The 17,867-nt window shown below is 52.0% G+C and overlaps 1 protein-coding gene across 1 annotated transcript in view; it reads left to right on the plus strand.

Annotated features, from left to right (window-relative positions):
• The window catches only part of LOC122385968 (protein Wnt-16-like), an 83,068-nt gene that overhangs the window by 60,079 nt on the left and 5,122 nt on the right, over positions 1-17,867 (plus strand). Inside the window, exons 2-4 of the mRNA XM_043374726.1 lie at positions 4,892-5,024; positions 5,562-5,715; positions 17,483-17,639. Of these exons, the coding sequence (XP_043230661.1) occupies positions 4,892-5,024; positions 5,562-5,715; positions 17,483-17,639 (444 nt within the window). The remainder of the gene's footprint in view (positions 1-4,891; positions 5,025-5,561; positions 5,716-17,482; positions 17,640-17,867) is intronic.

A 17,867-nucleotide genomic window follows, 5' to 3' on the forward strand; every position in this document is an offset into this window, starting at 1 on the left:
TAAAGCAGCGGGACCGGCGGCGCACGGCGGAGGCCGCTATAGTTCAGCGGAGATGGCGCTCGAGCCGCCCGGCGGCTTACACCGGCCGACAATCGAGACAACACAGATTACGTGCTAAATACACGGATCAGCCCGATCCAGCGTCAGAAATACCCTGTAGTGGAGCGAGGGCTTGTAGCACAACGCTGTATTTTTATATTGAAACAGCGGGCCGTCGCCTCGGAGATTAAGACACGGTCGTGCGACGGAGCGCGGGCATCATTTGGGTGGACACAGTCACAGCAGGCTGTCCGAAATTGAGCGCTTCATCACGGAAGGAAGCCTCTCGGGGAGCGAGCTACATCGGGAGGCGTGAGATTTAATCTCTATTTAGGTGCAACCAGGCTGAGATGGTGGAGTGGATCTTATAGGTCTTGGAGTGGATAGGGCAGGGCAATCGAAAAAGCGTTTGCAATATTTCGCTAACTGCATACATTTTGCGGAGAATTAATGCTACTCTTCGGGTCAATAATCATTTAACCCTATTCCTGGCGGGGGGGGGCCTCAGGAGCCCCCCCCCTGAGGTTTTTTGGTTATTTCTCCCAAACACGTTGAGCTAGGAAGCTCAAATTTTCTGACTTTTCCTAAAAGGCTTCTACGCAACATGTCTGAAAATTTTGAGTTGATCTGACCTCAGGTCAGGTCACCAGAGGCGGTTTGGTGACCCTACCTCAGAAAAGTTTGCAATCACGCCAGAGCTAGAGTTTTTGACCGATCAATTTCTTCTCTTCAGGGTTTAGTTAGGGTACCAGTATGTGCAATTTGTATATCTCGGAATTTTGATATCGGTGACCTAAGGTCAGGTCAATTTCGCGACCTCCCCATTATAAGTCAATGGGGGAAAAATCAACTCCCTGTTTTTACCACTAAAACGGGTCGGAATGGCCCCATATACCATACATGACTTCATATACGATCAACCTTCACTACCTTGAGGTCTGTTTTGCTGTTGGGCAGCTGTGAGGTCATGTGACGTCATCAAAGGTCACCAAAGGTTTTTGGCTAATAACTCCGTACAGGAACAAGATACAGACGCGTGGATGGTCTCATTGTGTTCAGCTCGTCAAGACGCATCGAATGATATACATGATGACCTCGAGGTCACGTGACCTGAGGTCAACCTTTGACCTTGACCTTTCGAGGTCAACATATATACCATTCGATGCGGATTGACGAGAGGATCACGATGATGCCCTTAGTTTGTTCCTAACTTGACTAATTCGAAAGCTATTCGAGAACAACTCTCTCCATATCTAGCGCCGCCATTTTGACTTTTTCGACCCCTGTGACGTCATCTTTGACCTGACCTGAAAATGACCTTGGTAAAAATTGTAGATCTTGGCCGTGCGTATCCGATGCCGTTTACCGCTTGTCGCTATCTTGCTTCGTTCTCGAGATCTCAGGGGGGGGCCGAATCGGCCCCCCCCCCCGCCAGTTTCTTGTCCCGGCGGAGCCCGCCAGGAATAGGGTTAAGGATTTTTTCCACACATAACTGGCGGCGACCCCGGCACATTAACTATCTATAACTGTGTTTTCTGACGTTTTGGACACACCGCTGCCGGCCCGCCACGTGACTGCGGTGGCAGGGCTTCGCGCAGCTCTCCTTCAAAGTATCGGCGATGGTTGATATCGCTTTCGGTGCTTGGTAGTTGGCACGGTAAGATCTTTTGCTGAACCACATCCATACGTGAGTTCGAGCTTCCTGCAGAACACGTGCTGCAAATCTAGATATTCCAAGCAGAGTTGTAACCGCCTGTTCCGACTCCTCCCCCGAGTCCAATCGTGCACGAAATCACCCGGGTGCCTCCAGTCGGTTTCCTTGAGAGTATGACTGGAATGGACCACCTATCGTGGCGGTCCGGGGGTGTATGACGGACCTGAGATATCGGTCACGATTCCATTCTGACAGGCGGCAGGGACTGCCCGACGGCATGGGCTGCCAGGCTACAGGCACTGTCAGGTGGCAGCTGTCTAAACAGAAAGATGACAGGAGCTGACAGGGGAAGGGACTGTCTCTTTAGAGGGTATGATCTGTTCGACGGGGTCTCATTTTATTTAGAAAGGCTTAGGCCATAGGAGTCCAGAGAGGCGACAGGAGCTATCCAAAGGAAGGGGCATATCGTTCAGACGGACAGGGCCCTCTGCTTCAAATGGGCGACAGGAGCTGGCTGTCCACTCAGAGGAGCGACAGTGGCAGTTCTTTCAGACTGGCAGAGACGCATGGACTTAGCCGGACGCTGCACCTTGACCGATGACAACGGCTCGACCACCATTTATTATCCATCTTTCCAGAACAACGGCTTTCTCCTGACACGCTGACGCACGCTGAAAGGCCGTCACAGTCTCGGCTGACGTATCGGCGGCATATCTTGCTTCCCGCGGAGTGCAATTTATTCATATCGCCCGCCGCCGTGGCATCTTATCCGGTGGCGCAGCGCAGACTGCACCGTGTCTCCTTGCAGGGAGCGCGCCTCCGGCCCCGATCGGCCCGCAGCTGCTGTCGTAGGTGTTTATCACCCAATATCGGCAATCGTACACCAGATCGAGCGGCTGCAGATGTGAACCTCTTACCGGCCGCCGGTCGAGCACCGAGTAATGGTCCATCGAGGCCGTTTGACCGGTCCGATGGGCTGTACAATGGGTCGCCCTGCCGCGGAGGACGTGTCCTGGCCCCCGGGACGCCGAGATCTCGCTCAGCGAGAGACTGGGGAGCTGGAATGGAAGGCCATGACGCTCGTCTTTGGGTTGCTGATAAGAAACAGGAGAGAACCAGTTGGCTCAAACAACACGGAAGGAAGTGTCTGACAGACGACGGCCAGACATGTAATAAATATGGAATTTACATGTCCCCGTCTTGTCGATCATTTAGGTCTTCCGGTGTCGTTCCTCATTTCAAGTCGCCAGCGTTGACCTTAAGTGGCCTCCAGACACAGTCAACCTCTTCCGGTTAGCTTAATGTAAATGTCGGCCACTGCATGTAATGTAAATGACCGCCACTGACCTGTGTTGACCTTTGCTTCGTTGACCCACGATGACCACCGGCGACTATTTTCGTGCACTATTGATGGTGTTCAGTAACAGCGACCAAGTTCAGCATGGTCGTGCATATCCTCTGGTCACGTTTCTGACCTTGAAGCGTGCCGTGATCATTGCTCCTCTGAACGAAACATACGAACGTACTTAAGCGCATTCATACTTGTCTCAAGAGACAGGTGTGTGATATTGCGCCCACATATAATATCTGTCTCAGGTGCCAGGTGGTTTGGGTCCCCTTCCAGTAGTGTCGCTCGCATTCATTGCAAAAGTGGCACTTGCTCCTAACCATTTGAATGTGATGTTTTCCTGACAATATATTTTTTTTAGCCGATTAATAAATATGTCTTGCAAAGCGCTGCGTGAACATCTTGGGTCTTGTAGCATAACCTTTTATCTCTTCATAAAATGATGCTCCTGCATCTCATCGAACAACATCTACCTAGAGAAAATACGTTTTGCTAAATCATCTTGATCTTACCCGACTCCCTCGTGCGAGGTTATTGGCTCCGGCCGGAGTAAGCAAGACGACCCGACAGCCGCGGCTGCCTGCTGTTGCCGTGTCCAAATGTAACTACCGCCGTTTTCTGCAGCATCTTTTGGCCGACCGCTCAATCGTGCTGCATCGTGCACACACGTCAGGATTTGCCGGGATTCTCGGTGCAACATGACGCAATGACGATCGTAGATCGTGAGCTGTTGTTTTTAAAGACGCCAACACCGGTTGGCTGAACGTAGACAGTGACGGATTGTCTTCAGTCCCCGTGGGCTGTCTCGAAGACGGAGTACACATCTCCGACACCAGTAAGCACTCCTTCGTCCAGATAGAGCTGCCGTCTAATACGGGCTGACATTGTTGAAAAATAACACGACATTCTTGTATAATGTATATGCAGATCCACCTTGACGTTGCCGGTCTGCCATCCTTGTCTTGTCTATTCATCCCAGCCATCGTCTTTCATTGCCTGTCGCTAGTAACAGCCAACAGGCCGTGCGCCTGTGTAGGAAAGGAACCGCTGTCGTCTCGATCTCTGTCTCTCAAGTGGTCGGTTTTCTCCGTCTGTGAAGGCCCGCGGCGTCGTCGCCGAGGATATACGCCCAATTAGCCATTGTGAGGAGAATCGGGATCAGCCGGGAACGTGGGACAGCGCCGGGGTTCGGCCGTCGATCGCCAGTCATCTGCATTCCAAATTGGGATCGTAAACCCATAATAACGCTGGAAATGGGCCCCGGTATCTGTAATTGAAATCTGGTGTAGGTGGTGTGTGTGCGATAGGAGGTTTGTGCGCGCCAAGGGACCGGCACCAGTCGGGATCAGATGTCTGCCATGTCCGGGGACAGGGAGCGCTGGCGAGGGAGAGACGGCACTGGCACCACTCAGATGGAGCGAGAGAAACAGGAGAGAGGACGAGAGAAAGAAAGGGAGGGAGTATGGAGGGAGGCAGGCTGGGAGGGAAAGGGAGAGGGAGAGAGATATAGTGTCAGCCTCCGCTGCTGCATTGTCTTTGCTAACGCCTTGCGGTATCGATACAGTCCTGCCTGTAAAATAAATGTGTCACTGACCGAAACGCTGCACCGTCCTGCAACACAAATGCGCCGCAGAGTGAGACTCTCGTCCCATAAATGTACCTCTGACAAGCATTGCCGTCCGTAAATGCAACCAGCGAGGCTTCCTGCAAATGTGCCAGTACTCGAGACGCTTTCGTCCTGTAAATGTGCTGCTGACGAACACGGCTGTCCTGTGATTGTTCCACCGACTGAGACTCCCCCGTTTTTAGAGTGCCGCCACTAACAGAGACATTTCCTTCGTGTGCCGCAGGTATCTGGGTATGCTGGGATCCGTCCATCGAGGGCCTCAGATGTCCTCTGACCAGCCCTATTCGGCCACACCGGAGGACCACGCGCGCTCCATCTGTGCCGCCCTGCCCGGCCTGGTGGCACGACAAATAGAGGTCAGTTCACACCGTACACACACTGTGCCGCCCTGCCCGGCCTGGTGGCACGACAAATAGAGGTCAGTTCATATGGATAACCAATGAGGATGTGTTTCTGCACCGGAATTGTTGTTGAACTAGGGCCATGAGACTTAAAACTTTGTTTTTATTGATGACATTTCAGTTGCGAGCCCTTCTTGATTTATTGTCGCTCAAGTCTTTTTTTGTCGTTTTGTAGAAAGCAAGACACAAATTACACGTGAAGGTAACTTGAAATTTCGTCATTAGGTATGTTGGAATATTCCTCACTGTCTGACGCATCCCATCGATGACATGATCCCTCCCCATACACCCCTGATCAGTTGCGTGAAGATAGTTATATATCCGGGCACTGTTTGGCACGGGTGGCGATGTGTCGGGGACCCCTCTGTCGCGCCGGCTCGGTGGTGTGGAACAAACCTGACCCCCGGCCGGCATTGTCAGCAGTCGCCGCCGGCCGACTGGCTCCCCCGTCCTCCCGTCCCTATGCATATGAGGTTATTTGTGTGTCGGTAGGTGTGCCAAACTCACCCGAACGCCATCCCCTCCGTGTCGAATGGCGCTAGAAAGGGAATTCAAGAGTGCCAGTGGCAGTTCCGCAACGAACGGTGGAACTGCACCACGTCCACGGAGAGGGAGCACAACGTGTTCAGATACACCCTGCAGAGAGGTGAGTGCACCGAGGGGAAGAGGGGAGGGAGAGGTAGAAAGGAAGGGGGAAGGAGATGGAAGGGAAAAACCCGTGGACACCGATCTCGAAGTGTATCCACTGTGTTTACCCATCTGGTTTGGTTATAATTTGAATTAAATAGGTAATCATGTTTCCGTATTTAGATATTATTTATTCCGCAACAATAAAGCTTTTGTCCAAGAAAAGCAAATGCTATCACAAATTATTTATTCGGATAAAAAGAAACGAATAAAACAGTCAAAGTTGAAAAACATGGGACATTCTGCGCTCCGGCCTTCACAATTTTGCTTTTATGGCTGCCGGCTAATTTAACAGATTTAGACTCGCCAATAAATTTGTACGGTTAATCCGCGTGTCCAGATAAGATTCAATTAAAGGTAGGATGCGGCAATGCATAAATGACAACTGGAAGCGTAAATGCAATTTACTGGCCAATAAATTATTCCATGGCTCATTTTAAATAATTTCGCCGTGTAAGGGTAGTGCAGGTGCCAGACATTATGCCCTGGGGTGAAGAGAACGGGAAGCCTCTCGTGTCTCCCCCGTGCTATTCGTTGCTCCATGAAAACGTCCCTGCGGGATCGCACTTGTGACCGGTTTCCCGCGCTAAGCGCTGTCAGCATTTTGTACCGGTAATTGGGAGTTACATAAAAACAATCACGTTACGGTAAACTCTGAATGGTTTCTCTCGCGTAGTCGCCGTGCGGGTTCAGGTTAATCACGTGACACTTTACATTAAGGAAATACTTTTTGAAACTGTCATCTCTATGACCCCTTTTAAAACCTGCCCGGTCATCTTAGAGAGACCCCGAACCCGGTCATACGTCACACGCCAATCCGTCATTTATCGTGTCACAGATCTGTCAAACCATTCTGCCATCTATCATACCCATCCGTCATATGTCACAGGTTTCTGTCATGTCACAGCAATCAGTCATATGTCGCATTTATTTGTCATCTGTCACATCTGCCTGTGATCTGTTAGAATAACTCAAAACTATCAGTTAAACACATAGGTATTTTTTTTTTTAAGTATAATGAGGAAATTGCTAACTTCAAACCCAAACCGTCATATGATTTCAAGCTTTAACAGCAAGCAGTCACAATACTTCCCTGAAGAAAAAGAAGAAAATATAATACAAAAACACAAGTCTGCCTCTCAAGACGTCGCAACCCTTTCTAGCCACCCTGTCAGCCCTCGACACCGGGCCGTGACGTGTTGTCATGACGTCGTGTGACGCGCCATCAGCAGTGACGGGACATGACGTGGCCTACAAGCGCGCCGTGTCGGACCGTTTATCTCTCCTGTCACCGACCGGAGTGGGTCGGGGTGTCTGACCCGCGACACCACAGCGGTGTCGGTCGGTTCTTTTTGTTCACGGGCTGTCATTGGGCAGGGGAGGAGAGATTTCTCAGGGCCGACGGTCGCAGCTCCTCTGTACGTCTTAATGCTCTGCCCATCCAGTAGGGAATGCTGATCAATTTTATTGCCTTACTATACATAGCTTTGGTTATGACGGAGGGGTTCATCGATGGCTGTTAAGATCGTATCGTCTCACCGTGCATCCACGATGATATGCTCACTGACAGTTTGAGCACGCTATCCTTTCAATGGACGATATGATAGGCGCGATATTCGAAAGTAAGATATCCGTTAAATCAGGGGTCGGCAAATGGTGGGGCATGCCCCCTTTGGGGGTAATGGAGCCCTTTCGGTGGGGGTAATGAGGGATTCTGAGAAAGCCTATCTTTTTAGAGTTTGTAGCTCCAGTGATGGAGCCATCGTGACTGGTGCATCCCAGGGTTCAAAGATTAGCCCAGGCCAAAGGCACAGCAGTCAGCACACATTGATTAGATACCAATTTTCACGTACCTGCTCGCCTCACCATCTCACCCCTCCGTACAGTCGTACAAAAGCAGCTGCAACTTTTGACCGTCGCCCGTCTGTTGGCGTTTCAACAGCCGCTAACGTAAGGGGGAGGAGTCGATCGGACCCCCGCGGCCTCTCGGACTCTGATATGGAGCTGTGCATAAAAAAGACGAGCGTGCTACCCATGACAATAGGAAGCCGCTGCTGCCCATTTTTAAGGTCCTTGGTCATTCCGTCTCATTCAAGAGGGCAATGACAAGTGTCGAGAAAATCGGGACCCGCTTTAACTCCTTGAAGTGAGAGTTTATGGCTCAAGATGATCTCCAGAAAAAGCTCATAAGCCAACGGTCGTTATGGGTCCAGAGGCCAGTTTTACCAACAGAAAAATAGCCGCGTGCCGGAATTTTTGCCTAAAGATCGTTTCACATATGGAGCGTAAACGGTACAGCCCTATCCGCTTACGAGCCCATCGCGTTTACGCTCCGTATGTGAAGCGGTCTTGAGGCAAAAATTCCGGCAGGCGGTTATTTTTCTGTTGGTAAAACTGGTCTCAGGTCATGATATTTTCCGGGTTGGTAAAAAAATATGATGGGCTCGAGGGTACAATTTGGTCGTGATCCAATGCCTTTTACGTAAGCTTTTAACGAAAAACCACCCGCCGCCCCTATACGCACAAGGGTTAAATGGGATATAGCATAGGCGGCGGAACGGGGAGGGCACCGGGGCACCGTGCACCCTTTGATTTTTGCATTTTAACATTAGCCCTGTAGCAAGAACGGTCGCGTTACTTTACATTGAATCGTATTTCGACGTAATTCGCGGAGTAAATCAACTTAAAGTTCATTTAGCCATTTATGTAGTGAATCACCGTATTATCATCACAGCAATCTCACCCCCATCCCCCACTTCCACCCTCATTCACAGCCATCCATTGACCTAAATACATTTCCCATACAAATCCCGCGCAGTATCCCAGCGGGCTCCTTCACCGGACAGTAACAGACGTAAACTGTAACAAGCCCTATGGGCGTTGCATGGAAAGAATGGGACCAAAAGTCAGCAGTGCCCCCCCCCCCTCCCCTCCCCCTTATTTAAGGTGTTCTGCCGCTAGTGGGATATAGGCATTAAATGTTTTGTGGAGGAAGTGTCATGTTTTAAACTTGATGCATTGGAAATGCACAAATACCCAAAGAGTTCCAGGACGGTATGGAATTTCAGTAAACTTGGTTGTGTCAGCAATGGGGTCTGGTAGGTGGGGGTAATGGCCCTGCCTGGCGCCCAAAAAGGAGGCACGACCCCGAATGACCTGCCGACCACTGCGTTAAATGAAGCAATCGAAATAATTTAGAGAACATTTGACAGAAAGGAATGCATTCTATGTAGATAGGCATTCACAATGCACATTGCTCGGATGACTTTAAACATCAAATAAATACCCTATAGTGTCCAATAGAGCTATAGTGTCCGTATAAATGACAGCTGAACAAGTCATTACTACATCTTTAACCTTATTTTATGCCATTCATTCATACGAGTTATTAATCAGTTTATGAAAGGTTCACCTCTAAATTGTCGGCGTTGATTGTCCGCGCTGTGATCGCGACCGGGTACTTTTCATGAACTCAACACCAAAGGATAAGCCACTTAATTGACAACGTAATTGACATTATCGCGCTGATTATGACTGGATTAGCTCACTCCTTTTGCCTTTTGGGTGTTTGAAAAATATAAGCTGCAATTTTACCCCAAATCTCAGAAATCTTACCGCGATCTTCCATGGCCATGACACGTAACCTACCCAGTACCCAGGTGGCCGCCGACGCTGGACTCCTTTGCGGGTAGTGCGTGGCCGGCGCTTTGGCTGGCACGCGGGGGGCGGCGCGGGTAGTTCCGGGACCGGGCAGTCCGGACCCACGCTCCGGCTCCGGCTCCGGCCCCGGCTCCGGCTCCGGACAGGTGTCAGTTTCCTGGCCGCCGTTCCCACAGCGGGTGGTGGTGTTTGTTTACCAGCTCCGCCGCTCGCCGGCCGACGCTCGCGCCGACTAATAAAACTCTAATTGATTGCCGAGCACCGACACCCGCACCGGCAGACCGGCGGGGGCCCATTAGAAAACCATTCCATTTGCATAACGTGATGGTAATGATGTGTTTTGCAAGTTGTCCGGCGGCGTTTAGTGGCCTCCGTCCGAGGCTCTGTCCAGTCCATTCCAGTCCTGCGTCTGTCATAGAGGCCCGTCCAGTCCATTCCCGAGTCCGCTATTGGGGCCCGTCCAGTCAGGCCTCCGTCAAAGGGTCAATGCCCAGTCCGTTGTTTGTAGTAGATGCCCATTTTGCCCATGCAGCCCACAGACGTTCGTTCAAGTCAGCATTTGTCATAGAGGCCGTTCAGACTGGCTGACCACCGTCAGCCAGCCGATATTTCTCTCGCATCTGCCTTATGCTGCTCGCTGTTTCTATAAACAGTAAATTATGATGCGACCTTGCTCTAGGGATGCATCTAATGTCGCCTAATTTACGATCTTATGATGGACGAGCAATAATCAGGAACGTTTCTCGCCCGGTCATGGGCTAGTGGTGCCACCTGCGGGCAAATAAGCGTGATAAATCCAGATTTGTTACCGAGTCGTTCTTCTTGAGTTTCGATAGCTGGTGCTCTGTATGAAACGCCCGTATGAAAACGTCCGAGAAGTCCTCACAAAACCAATGAACATTAGTAAACGATTAAATCTGGCGCGGCGTGACAACACGTTTGCCAGTGATTCAACATGGGGTTTCGCCGTCATACTCATCTAATCCTCTATTCTAGCCGACGTTTACCGGCCTTCTAAACTCGGCGCGCACATTTACCGAGCTCAGTATACCCGTATGCATACACTGTGTCGGTCATGAGTGGGCGCCTCTCTCGTCGCCCGTGTCAGGCGCGCACGGCTCGGGTTTGGGCGGTGGGGGCTCCCGGCGGGGTCGGGGTGGGTGTCTGGTGTGCCCTCCGGCTACTGTCGACGCCCGCGGTCATAAACAGTAGCTCGCAGGCGGGTTTTTGTGTGCGCCCGTCGCATCGGCCGACAGAGATGAACGCACGCCGCTGAGTGATCCCACGGATGGCTTACGCAGGTGGCTCCTGCGCCGCCTGGATGGTGCAGGGGTAGTGGAGGACGTCGGGTCGGGATGAGTCGATCGCCATTCACATTTCAATGGTTTTCAAACTCCAAATTCTGCACGAGCGTGCTCGTCTGTTTTTTTTTAACAGCATTTATTTAAATAAGCATCAATATCAAAACGTCTGTACGATGGCTCAGAATAAGTAGAGGACAAAACTCTTATAAGTTCCTCTCTCTGCCGCTCGCTTGTCCTATGGCTGGAATTCTTTCCCTAACGTGACCTTGCTTACACTTTTGGTGCCCCTCCTCTCTTCATGCCCTGCCTGTCCAATGTTTGGTATCCCTATCCCTCCGCTGTCTCTTCCACGCCTAAGGCTGTCTGCCGTCCCCATGCCGATCGGGGTCGGTTCGGATCGGTTCGTCCCGATTCGTGTGCCCACCCAACTGCACCGATAGCTCCCCTGATAGCTGGCGACGGAGCGGCACGACCAGCGCTGATCGGGGCGAGTTAGTCTGTCCCCTCACCGGGACAGACAGACGATACGAAAACACCCCTGTCGCCACAGAGACAAAGTCTGCACGCACGATATCCGCCGAGCGACCTCCGCGCCTGCCAGGTCGATCGGGGCAGATACTTTCAGCTGTGATAATTGCAGGGACAGCTTTCTGCTCTAGCTGCTATCCCTGACGTCTTGTCGTTCGCTGGGCGTTGCTGGTGGAGCGTTTCACGGTGGATGACTGCACCTGTTGTGAAGTGTTCAGCGCGTGGTAGGATGTCGCGTGCTACGCCGCATGTGGCGTCTCCTGTCGCCTATCGAGCAGAGCTCGATAATTAGCAGAGTTCGGTGTCGTCCTGCCTAGATCAGGACCCTCTGCGCTTATCAGACTTCACGATATTTCTGAGTCTGACGGCTGACTCAACTGAGACTTCAAAGTGGAGACTAAGACTGTTGATATAATATTAACCTCAATGGCGCGGCGTGACTGGTAAGCAGTCATGCCGAGCGCCACAGCGCGGGCAAAGTACAATTCGACAGCATTGCACTCCTCGGACAAGGCTGCCAACACGCCCAATGGTCCGGTTTTCAGAATTGGCGTGCCATATAGCAAGGCCACATCACAACATAACTCATTACAGATGGTGCATTAGCCTTATAAGTTGGGAATCGACACTTGGCCATGGGCGCGGCGCTGACTGCGAGTCGGGCGGCGTGGCTGGATACACAGCTAAAAAGAATCAGACACTGATTCGTAGGCGTGGTATGCTGATCGTGCTAGACACTGGACCGCATTCTTGAAAAGAAAAGAAAACAATTTTTATTCACCACTAATGGTGAACTCCAAAATAGCTGACAAGATGACAGCAACCCATCAAAATTGATTCGTCATGCATGCAGATTGCAAATCAAAGCAATAATTTAACGTGTAATAAGCTGTTTTTGCTGTGACGTTGAAGGTGAACATGCTTGAAGGAGCGTCGTCGCCTATTTAAATGAGCCGGCCGTTTGATAACACCTTCAGTGGCAGGCCCCTACATTACGGGCGCGTTCAGTGATGTATTGGGCCTCCTCCGCCCAGATCATTACAGCGCGGAGCCGTCATTAGGCAGCGGCCCGGCGGCGACAGGAGACTCACCTCGCCTGTACCGTCAGGGCGCTCAGCGGTGCTCCGCGCGCTCAGCGGCGCCCTCCACCGGCGACCCCTGTAGTGACCGCCGACCCGGCCGGCCGCCGCGCTGTCGGCTAATGTGGCGCACCGGCTCGCCTGCGGCCTAACTGGCGCACTGAGTCGCACATTAGTGAATTAGTGGGCTGCTGGCCGGTGGTGCTGAACAGTGCCTTCCGGGCGGGCGGACGGTGGGTGGCCGGACTGAACAGTGAGCAGGGCGTGTGATTAGCTGGGCCGCTTAGCTTGCACAGCCACTGCACGCAACCGCTTGGTCTGAAGTAAAGAACCTTTCGCTGAGCCTTCAGTCACTGAGCTACCTGTTCAGCTCAGTCAGCAGTCACTGAGCCATCCGCTCAGCCTTCAGAGCCTCCGAGCCAACCTTTCAGTCTGAAGAACCGCTGAGCCGCTCTTTTAGTCTGAAAGAACGCTTAAAGCTAACGTTTCAGCCTTCAGAGCCTTCGATCCGTCCTTTCAGTCTGAAGGGTCACCGGTCACCTGAGCCATCCCAACAGTCTGCACAGTCGCCACACGCATGACGCAGGCCTTTCAGTCTGAAGAGTGATCAAGCTGCCCGCTCAACTTAATCGTCGCCTTAGCCATGCGCTCGCCGATCTGCTTAAGAGCTTCCTGAGCCATCCTCTGAGCCTGCAGAGCGCATAGCTTCCGTGCTACACTGCAGCTTGGAGAGCTATACCGATGCGCCCCCCCCCCCCCGGATCACCCGGTCGCCGAGTGGCGTGCCATTCAGGTGTCGGCAAGACGTAGCACCCGGCCGTCGGGCCCACCGTCGGTCAAGTAATGAGGAGTTATGGCGCAGTTCAGACCGGCCCCAGACCGCTCTTGTTCATGTAACGCTGGCAGGCCGGCGCAGCGAAACGGCACCGGCCGGCGGCGCTAAATTAACGCTAACAATGGTCCCCTGCACATACCGTGTGCACCAAGTGCAGTGCGCAATCATGATCATAGTAATTTGTGATTAAAGTCTGTGTCAAGAATGGATTGAAATGTTTATCGCCGGCGGACCGGTTAGCGCGCGGTGTCCGTTCCTGGAGCGAGCCGCCCCGGCCGGTGTCGGAGGCTGCACTCGCCGCCAGGTGATGGATTTTAATTATGCAGTGCGGATAAATACTACCATGTTTTAGTGGTAGTTACGGAGATATTACGGGATCAAATGTATTCAGAAACCCATTTAGCAAGGTGTATCACACCTGCAGGCGTTAGGACCAGACTTAGTGGTTGTATCTTCTAATCTATCTGCTCTGCATTACAGAGCCGGGTGGTATGCGTTCACTTCCCGACTAAATAAATCCAGTATCTCATCATCGCTAGTCACACCTGCACTGGCACAAACGGGTCAGATGTGATGTTGCCTTGGATCAGATCTTGGCTGAAGTGTCACCAGTATAACGCCTTTTGGGGCGACTATAACGGAGCGAGCGAGAGGGTGGGCCTTGCACGTGCAAAATTGCGATGGGGTACCTCCAACTGACTTGTGCACGGCACCCTACTAACCGGTCTCTAGCGATGTGCCAAATTTGGGCACAATCGGCCCAGCCGTTCTCGAGATCTGGAAGCGGCACCCTGCACGTGCCCGCACGTGCAAAATGGGTCCCAACTGACTTGTGCACGGCACCCTACTAACCGGTCCCTAACTGTGTACCAAATTTGAGCGCAATCGGTCGAGCCGTTCTCGAGATCTGGAAACGACCCCTGCACGTGCGCACGTGCAGCAGCGCCCCAACTCTGGCACATGGATATGCAGTGCCTAGTGGATGCCTACCTACATGCCAACTTTCAGCGCAATCGGCCAAGTAGTTACCGAGATATTGCAACAATTACAAAACGGACACCTCTTCGTTTTGCACGTGGCACGTGCATAAGGGGTCACCCACATGCATCAGGAATAGTCCAATACTTGGTAGAAGGAATGAAGCTACCCTACAAAAATTACCGCGTGTAAATCGGTCAAGTGGTTGCTGAGATATAAGCCTCGCAAAAGCGTGACTCTGAGTATGAGCGGCCGGCCGGCCGCTCATACTCTGAAATTTCCGTTAATCTAAGGAAAGACTACGCTCGCTTCGCTCGCTCCGTAATAACTTACCGTTGATGAGTAAATCCAAAATGAACCGCTCATAAGATAAAGAGAGAGCGTCAAGTGAAAGTAGCCAGATGAGAGGCCAGAGGCGTATAACTATATGCGCGTTACAAAGCAAATATTTATAAGGGAGCTCCCAAGTAGGTGCAGTGAACTGGGGAGCGGGTACTTCTGAGTTTAAAAGCTTCATGTCTTATCCTGAGGAAAACACTTCCGAGAGGATGGAACTACAGGGTGTAACGAAATTATCCGGACATCTATTTTTTCGCCATATCTGCTCGCACAGTTTCTCTTTTAATGTCAGAAGCTGGAAAATTGGATGAATGCATACCTCTGGTATCTGCTCTCAACTCAGCAGTGACCTGACCTTGCGAAATGACTCTTGCTCTGAGTAAGAGTCGAGTCGCCGACGGGTTCATTTGATAGTTTTCGTTTAAGGCAGTGGAGAGAAAGGAGTACAGTCTCTCGTTTCGTAGTAAGGCTACGTGTTGGTGGCATGGTGGCATGAGCCAGAAGCTGGTCTGTCAGCAGCTGGACATCAGCAGCAGCCAGTAGCACATCTGCCTGAGGCGTAATAAGCTGGGACTTGGTGGCAGACTCAGCCCGGCCTCGATCGCAAAAGGCGCCCTTTGCCAAGTGGTGAGGAGAGTTGTCAAGATAGCGACAAGGAAACGGCACCAATTAATCCGCATACTGACTCGAATTCTTACCAAGGCAGATAATAAGAGGTCCCACATCATGATTCACCGTTACCCGCCCTTTAGCTTGGTTTTACTGCCCTTCAAACTGGAAAAGACAATGAAATTGACGGGAAAACAACCAGTCCACCACCTTTGGCTTTAGGCCAGGGCGTGTCCACTGGTCGAAGGAAGACACGAATGAGGTGACCTGGTCGAATGGGAAGCTGTTCGAGCTGCGATACCCGTTGAACCGTCAATTCGGCCATGTGTGGGCTGCCAGCAGCTCGAATGTGCCGGCCGTCGCCGGCGTCAAACATCCGGCCAAAATTAAGACCTGGAGCATGTTCAGCTGCTGTGTAATATTCAAGCTGTTCATGACGACACAGAAAACCACTATCAGTGACGAGTATTACCGGCGCAACATCCTGGCTAGCGATTGGTTGGAGCCACTCAACCACACGGCACAGGATGGCTCGGTTTCTGTGCGTGTACTGATGCCTGATTCAAGCCGCGCAGTCTTCATACGGGGCGGCGCACCACCTTCAAGTCCCTAGCAGAATGAGAAGTGATGCCGAGAGGACCTTTTTGTTCTTCTGGGCTAAAGGGCTATGGCTTGGAAATAGTTCCCATGCAATTCCATCGATATATTATGGACTATTGTCCATCAGGAGATGAATGAGGGGACACCCGCCACCAGCGCCGCCCAACTGCGGGCACAGGTTAGTAAGGCGCTACTCTATATGAAACCCACTGTGCTGGAAAATCCAGTGGCTGGAATGCTCCAAAAATGTGTACCTGCGCTCTTATGAAAGGTGGCTATATAATAATTCAAAAGGGAAAATATCAGAATGTCTTGCTTCTTAATTACAGCGCGAAGAAAGATGTCCGGATAATTTCGTTACACCCTGTATGCCCAACAGACTGGCACATCCGGGACTCATCGGTTCGCACCGGACGCCTTCTCCCACGACAAGCTAGCAACAGGCCCCGGCGCGGTCCAGATTCCAGGCCCTGTCCCCTGTCCCCTATCCCGACCCCCCATTGCTGTCCCCTGGGTGCGAGCCGCGACGCCCGGACCTCTCATTCGCCCTGCCAGCACCGTGACGAAAGCGGCGCACAAAATCCGGCGCGTGGCGAATCTGGTGGGCAGCTCAATGGCGGCCGAACTGTGATCGTCGGATGCCGCCGGCGGCCGGCCCGGCGGCGGCAGACCACCCAGGAGGCAGCGCCCGCTCGCGCGTCCTCAGCGCTGAAAACACCCACGGCGGACGGCAGAAGAGCCGCCGCCCCACGCCGCCGGCCTGCGCGAAAACCAACCCGCCCACCAACGGATAGGAACCCATGGGATCGCGGGATGGAGACACGAGAGCAAACAGTTGATCGCCAGTTAATTGTTTTCCGGTAACAGCCGCCAGCTTGCCGTCACAGCCGCTGACGCCAATGACTGAAAAATGAGCGATTTGAGTTTTTGAAATTACTTTTACTAATTGGTTGATCTGTAAAATCGATTTTATTTGTAAAGATTGACGACTTCTAGCGACTGCAGCGACCTGCTTCAATTAGGTAGTTATTATGTAGCCGGTATTTCTCCTTAGCCTATGCACTACAGTGTGCAGCGTGCACGATTCTGACAATGTTTTCCATTGACAATGTACCAATGTGCCAATACCCAGACCAGCCAATTGTTAGTCTACGTCACTTTTCGCAGACAAAGCACACGACCGCCGTGCAGTTTTGTCATTGTGTAAATACTGCCGCGCTCTGCACAGCTTACGGGCTGCGCCTTCAAAAGGAGCAGCCCCGAGGTTATTTGGCAGCGACTCTGCGACTCCAGCTTTACGATGACCTTAAATTCATTAGACTTTTATAGCCTTCAAATTATTGTCAAGAGGCATTGTTTCGAATCGGATCACGTTTAATGTGCCGTCAGGATTAAATCTCCTGCTCGTTGAAGTTGATGCTCGCATTAATCTTCATCAACATCAGCGTTCGAGGCGGACAATAAGAAGTGTACCGTCGCGCTGACACCCGGGTGGACGGGGGGACGGCGATGGCGTTTTATTCGCCTCACCATTGACGAGTCGTCGCAGCTCGCTCTTCTGCAAACGTCACAGAGTAGTAACGCGACCGGCCAGTTTCGCGGCAGCACGGCACAATTCATCGCCTATGATCGCGATTCACGACCACAAACAAGGTCCGTGAAGGGCTACCAGCATGGCCCGTGAAACGGCTGTTGACAGCATCCCTGACGTCTCCTGACAGCCCGAACGACAGTTCTCCGTGAGCTACCCACCGCGTTCTGAGATCTGACCCCCGTCACTCTCCTCCGTTACAGGCAGCAAAGAGACTGCGTTCGTGTACGCGGTGACCTCTGCTGGGGTGGTGCACGCCGTGACACAGGCGTGCAGCTCGGGGAACCTCACCGAGTGCACGTGCGACCTCAGCTCCGAGGGACGCTCCACGCCGCAGGGATGGAAGTGGGGCGGCTGCAGGTCAGTTGAATACTCATTTGCACTACAGGCGACTTTTACCGATACCTTTGTCCACCTCTCCTTTCATAAAAGTTGTGAGGGGGGAGCAATCCCTTGCTATTGCCATTTTTTAACATAATTCATCATATTTTGTCGTATGCTTATGCTGGCTTCCCGCTATCGTGACTGGTTAATCATAGCCTGCTGATACTGACTCGAGTTTCACCGTCTTCCTGACCCTGCCGGCAG

The sequence above is a fragment of the Amphibalanus amphitrite genome, unplaced genomic scaffold, assembly GCF_019059575.1.
Source record: "Amphibalanus amphitrite isolate SeventyFive unplaced genomic scaffold, NRLGWU_Aamphi_draft 000015F_arrow, whole genome shotgun sequence".
Taxonomy (NCBI): Eukaryota; Metazoa; Arthropoda; class Thecostraca; order Balanomorpha; family Balanidae; genus Amphibalanus; species Amphibalanus amphitrite.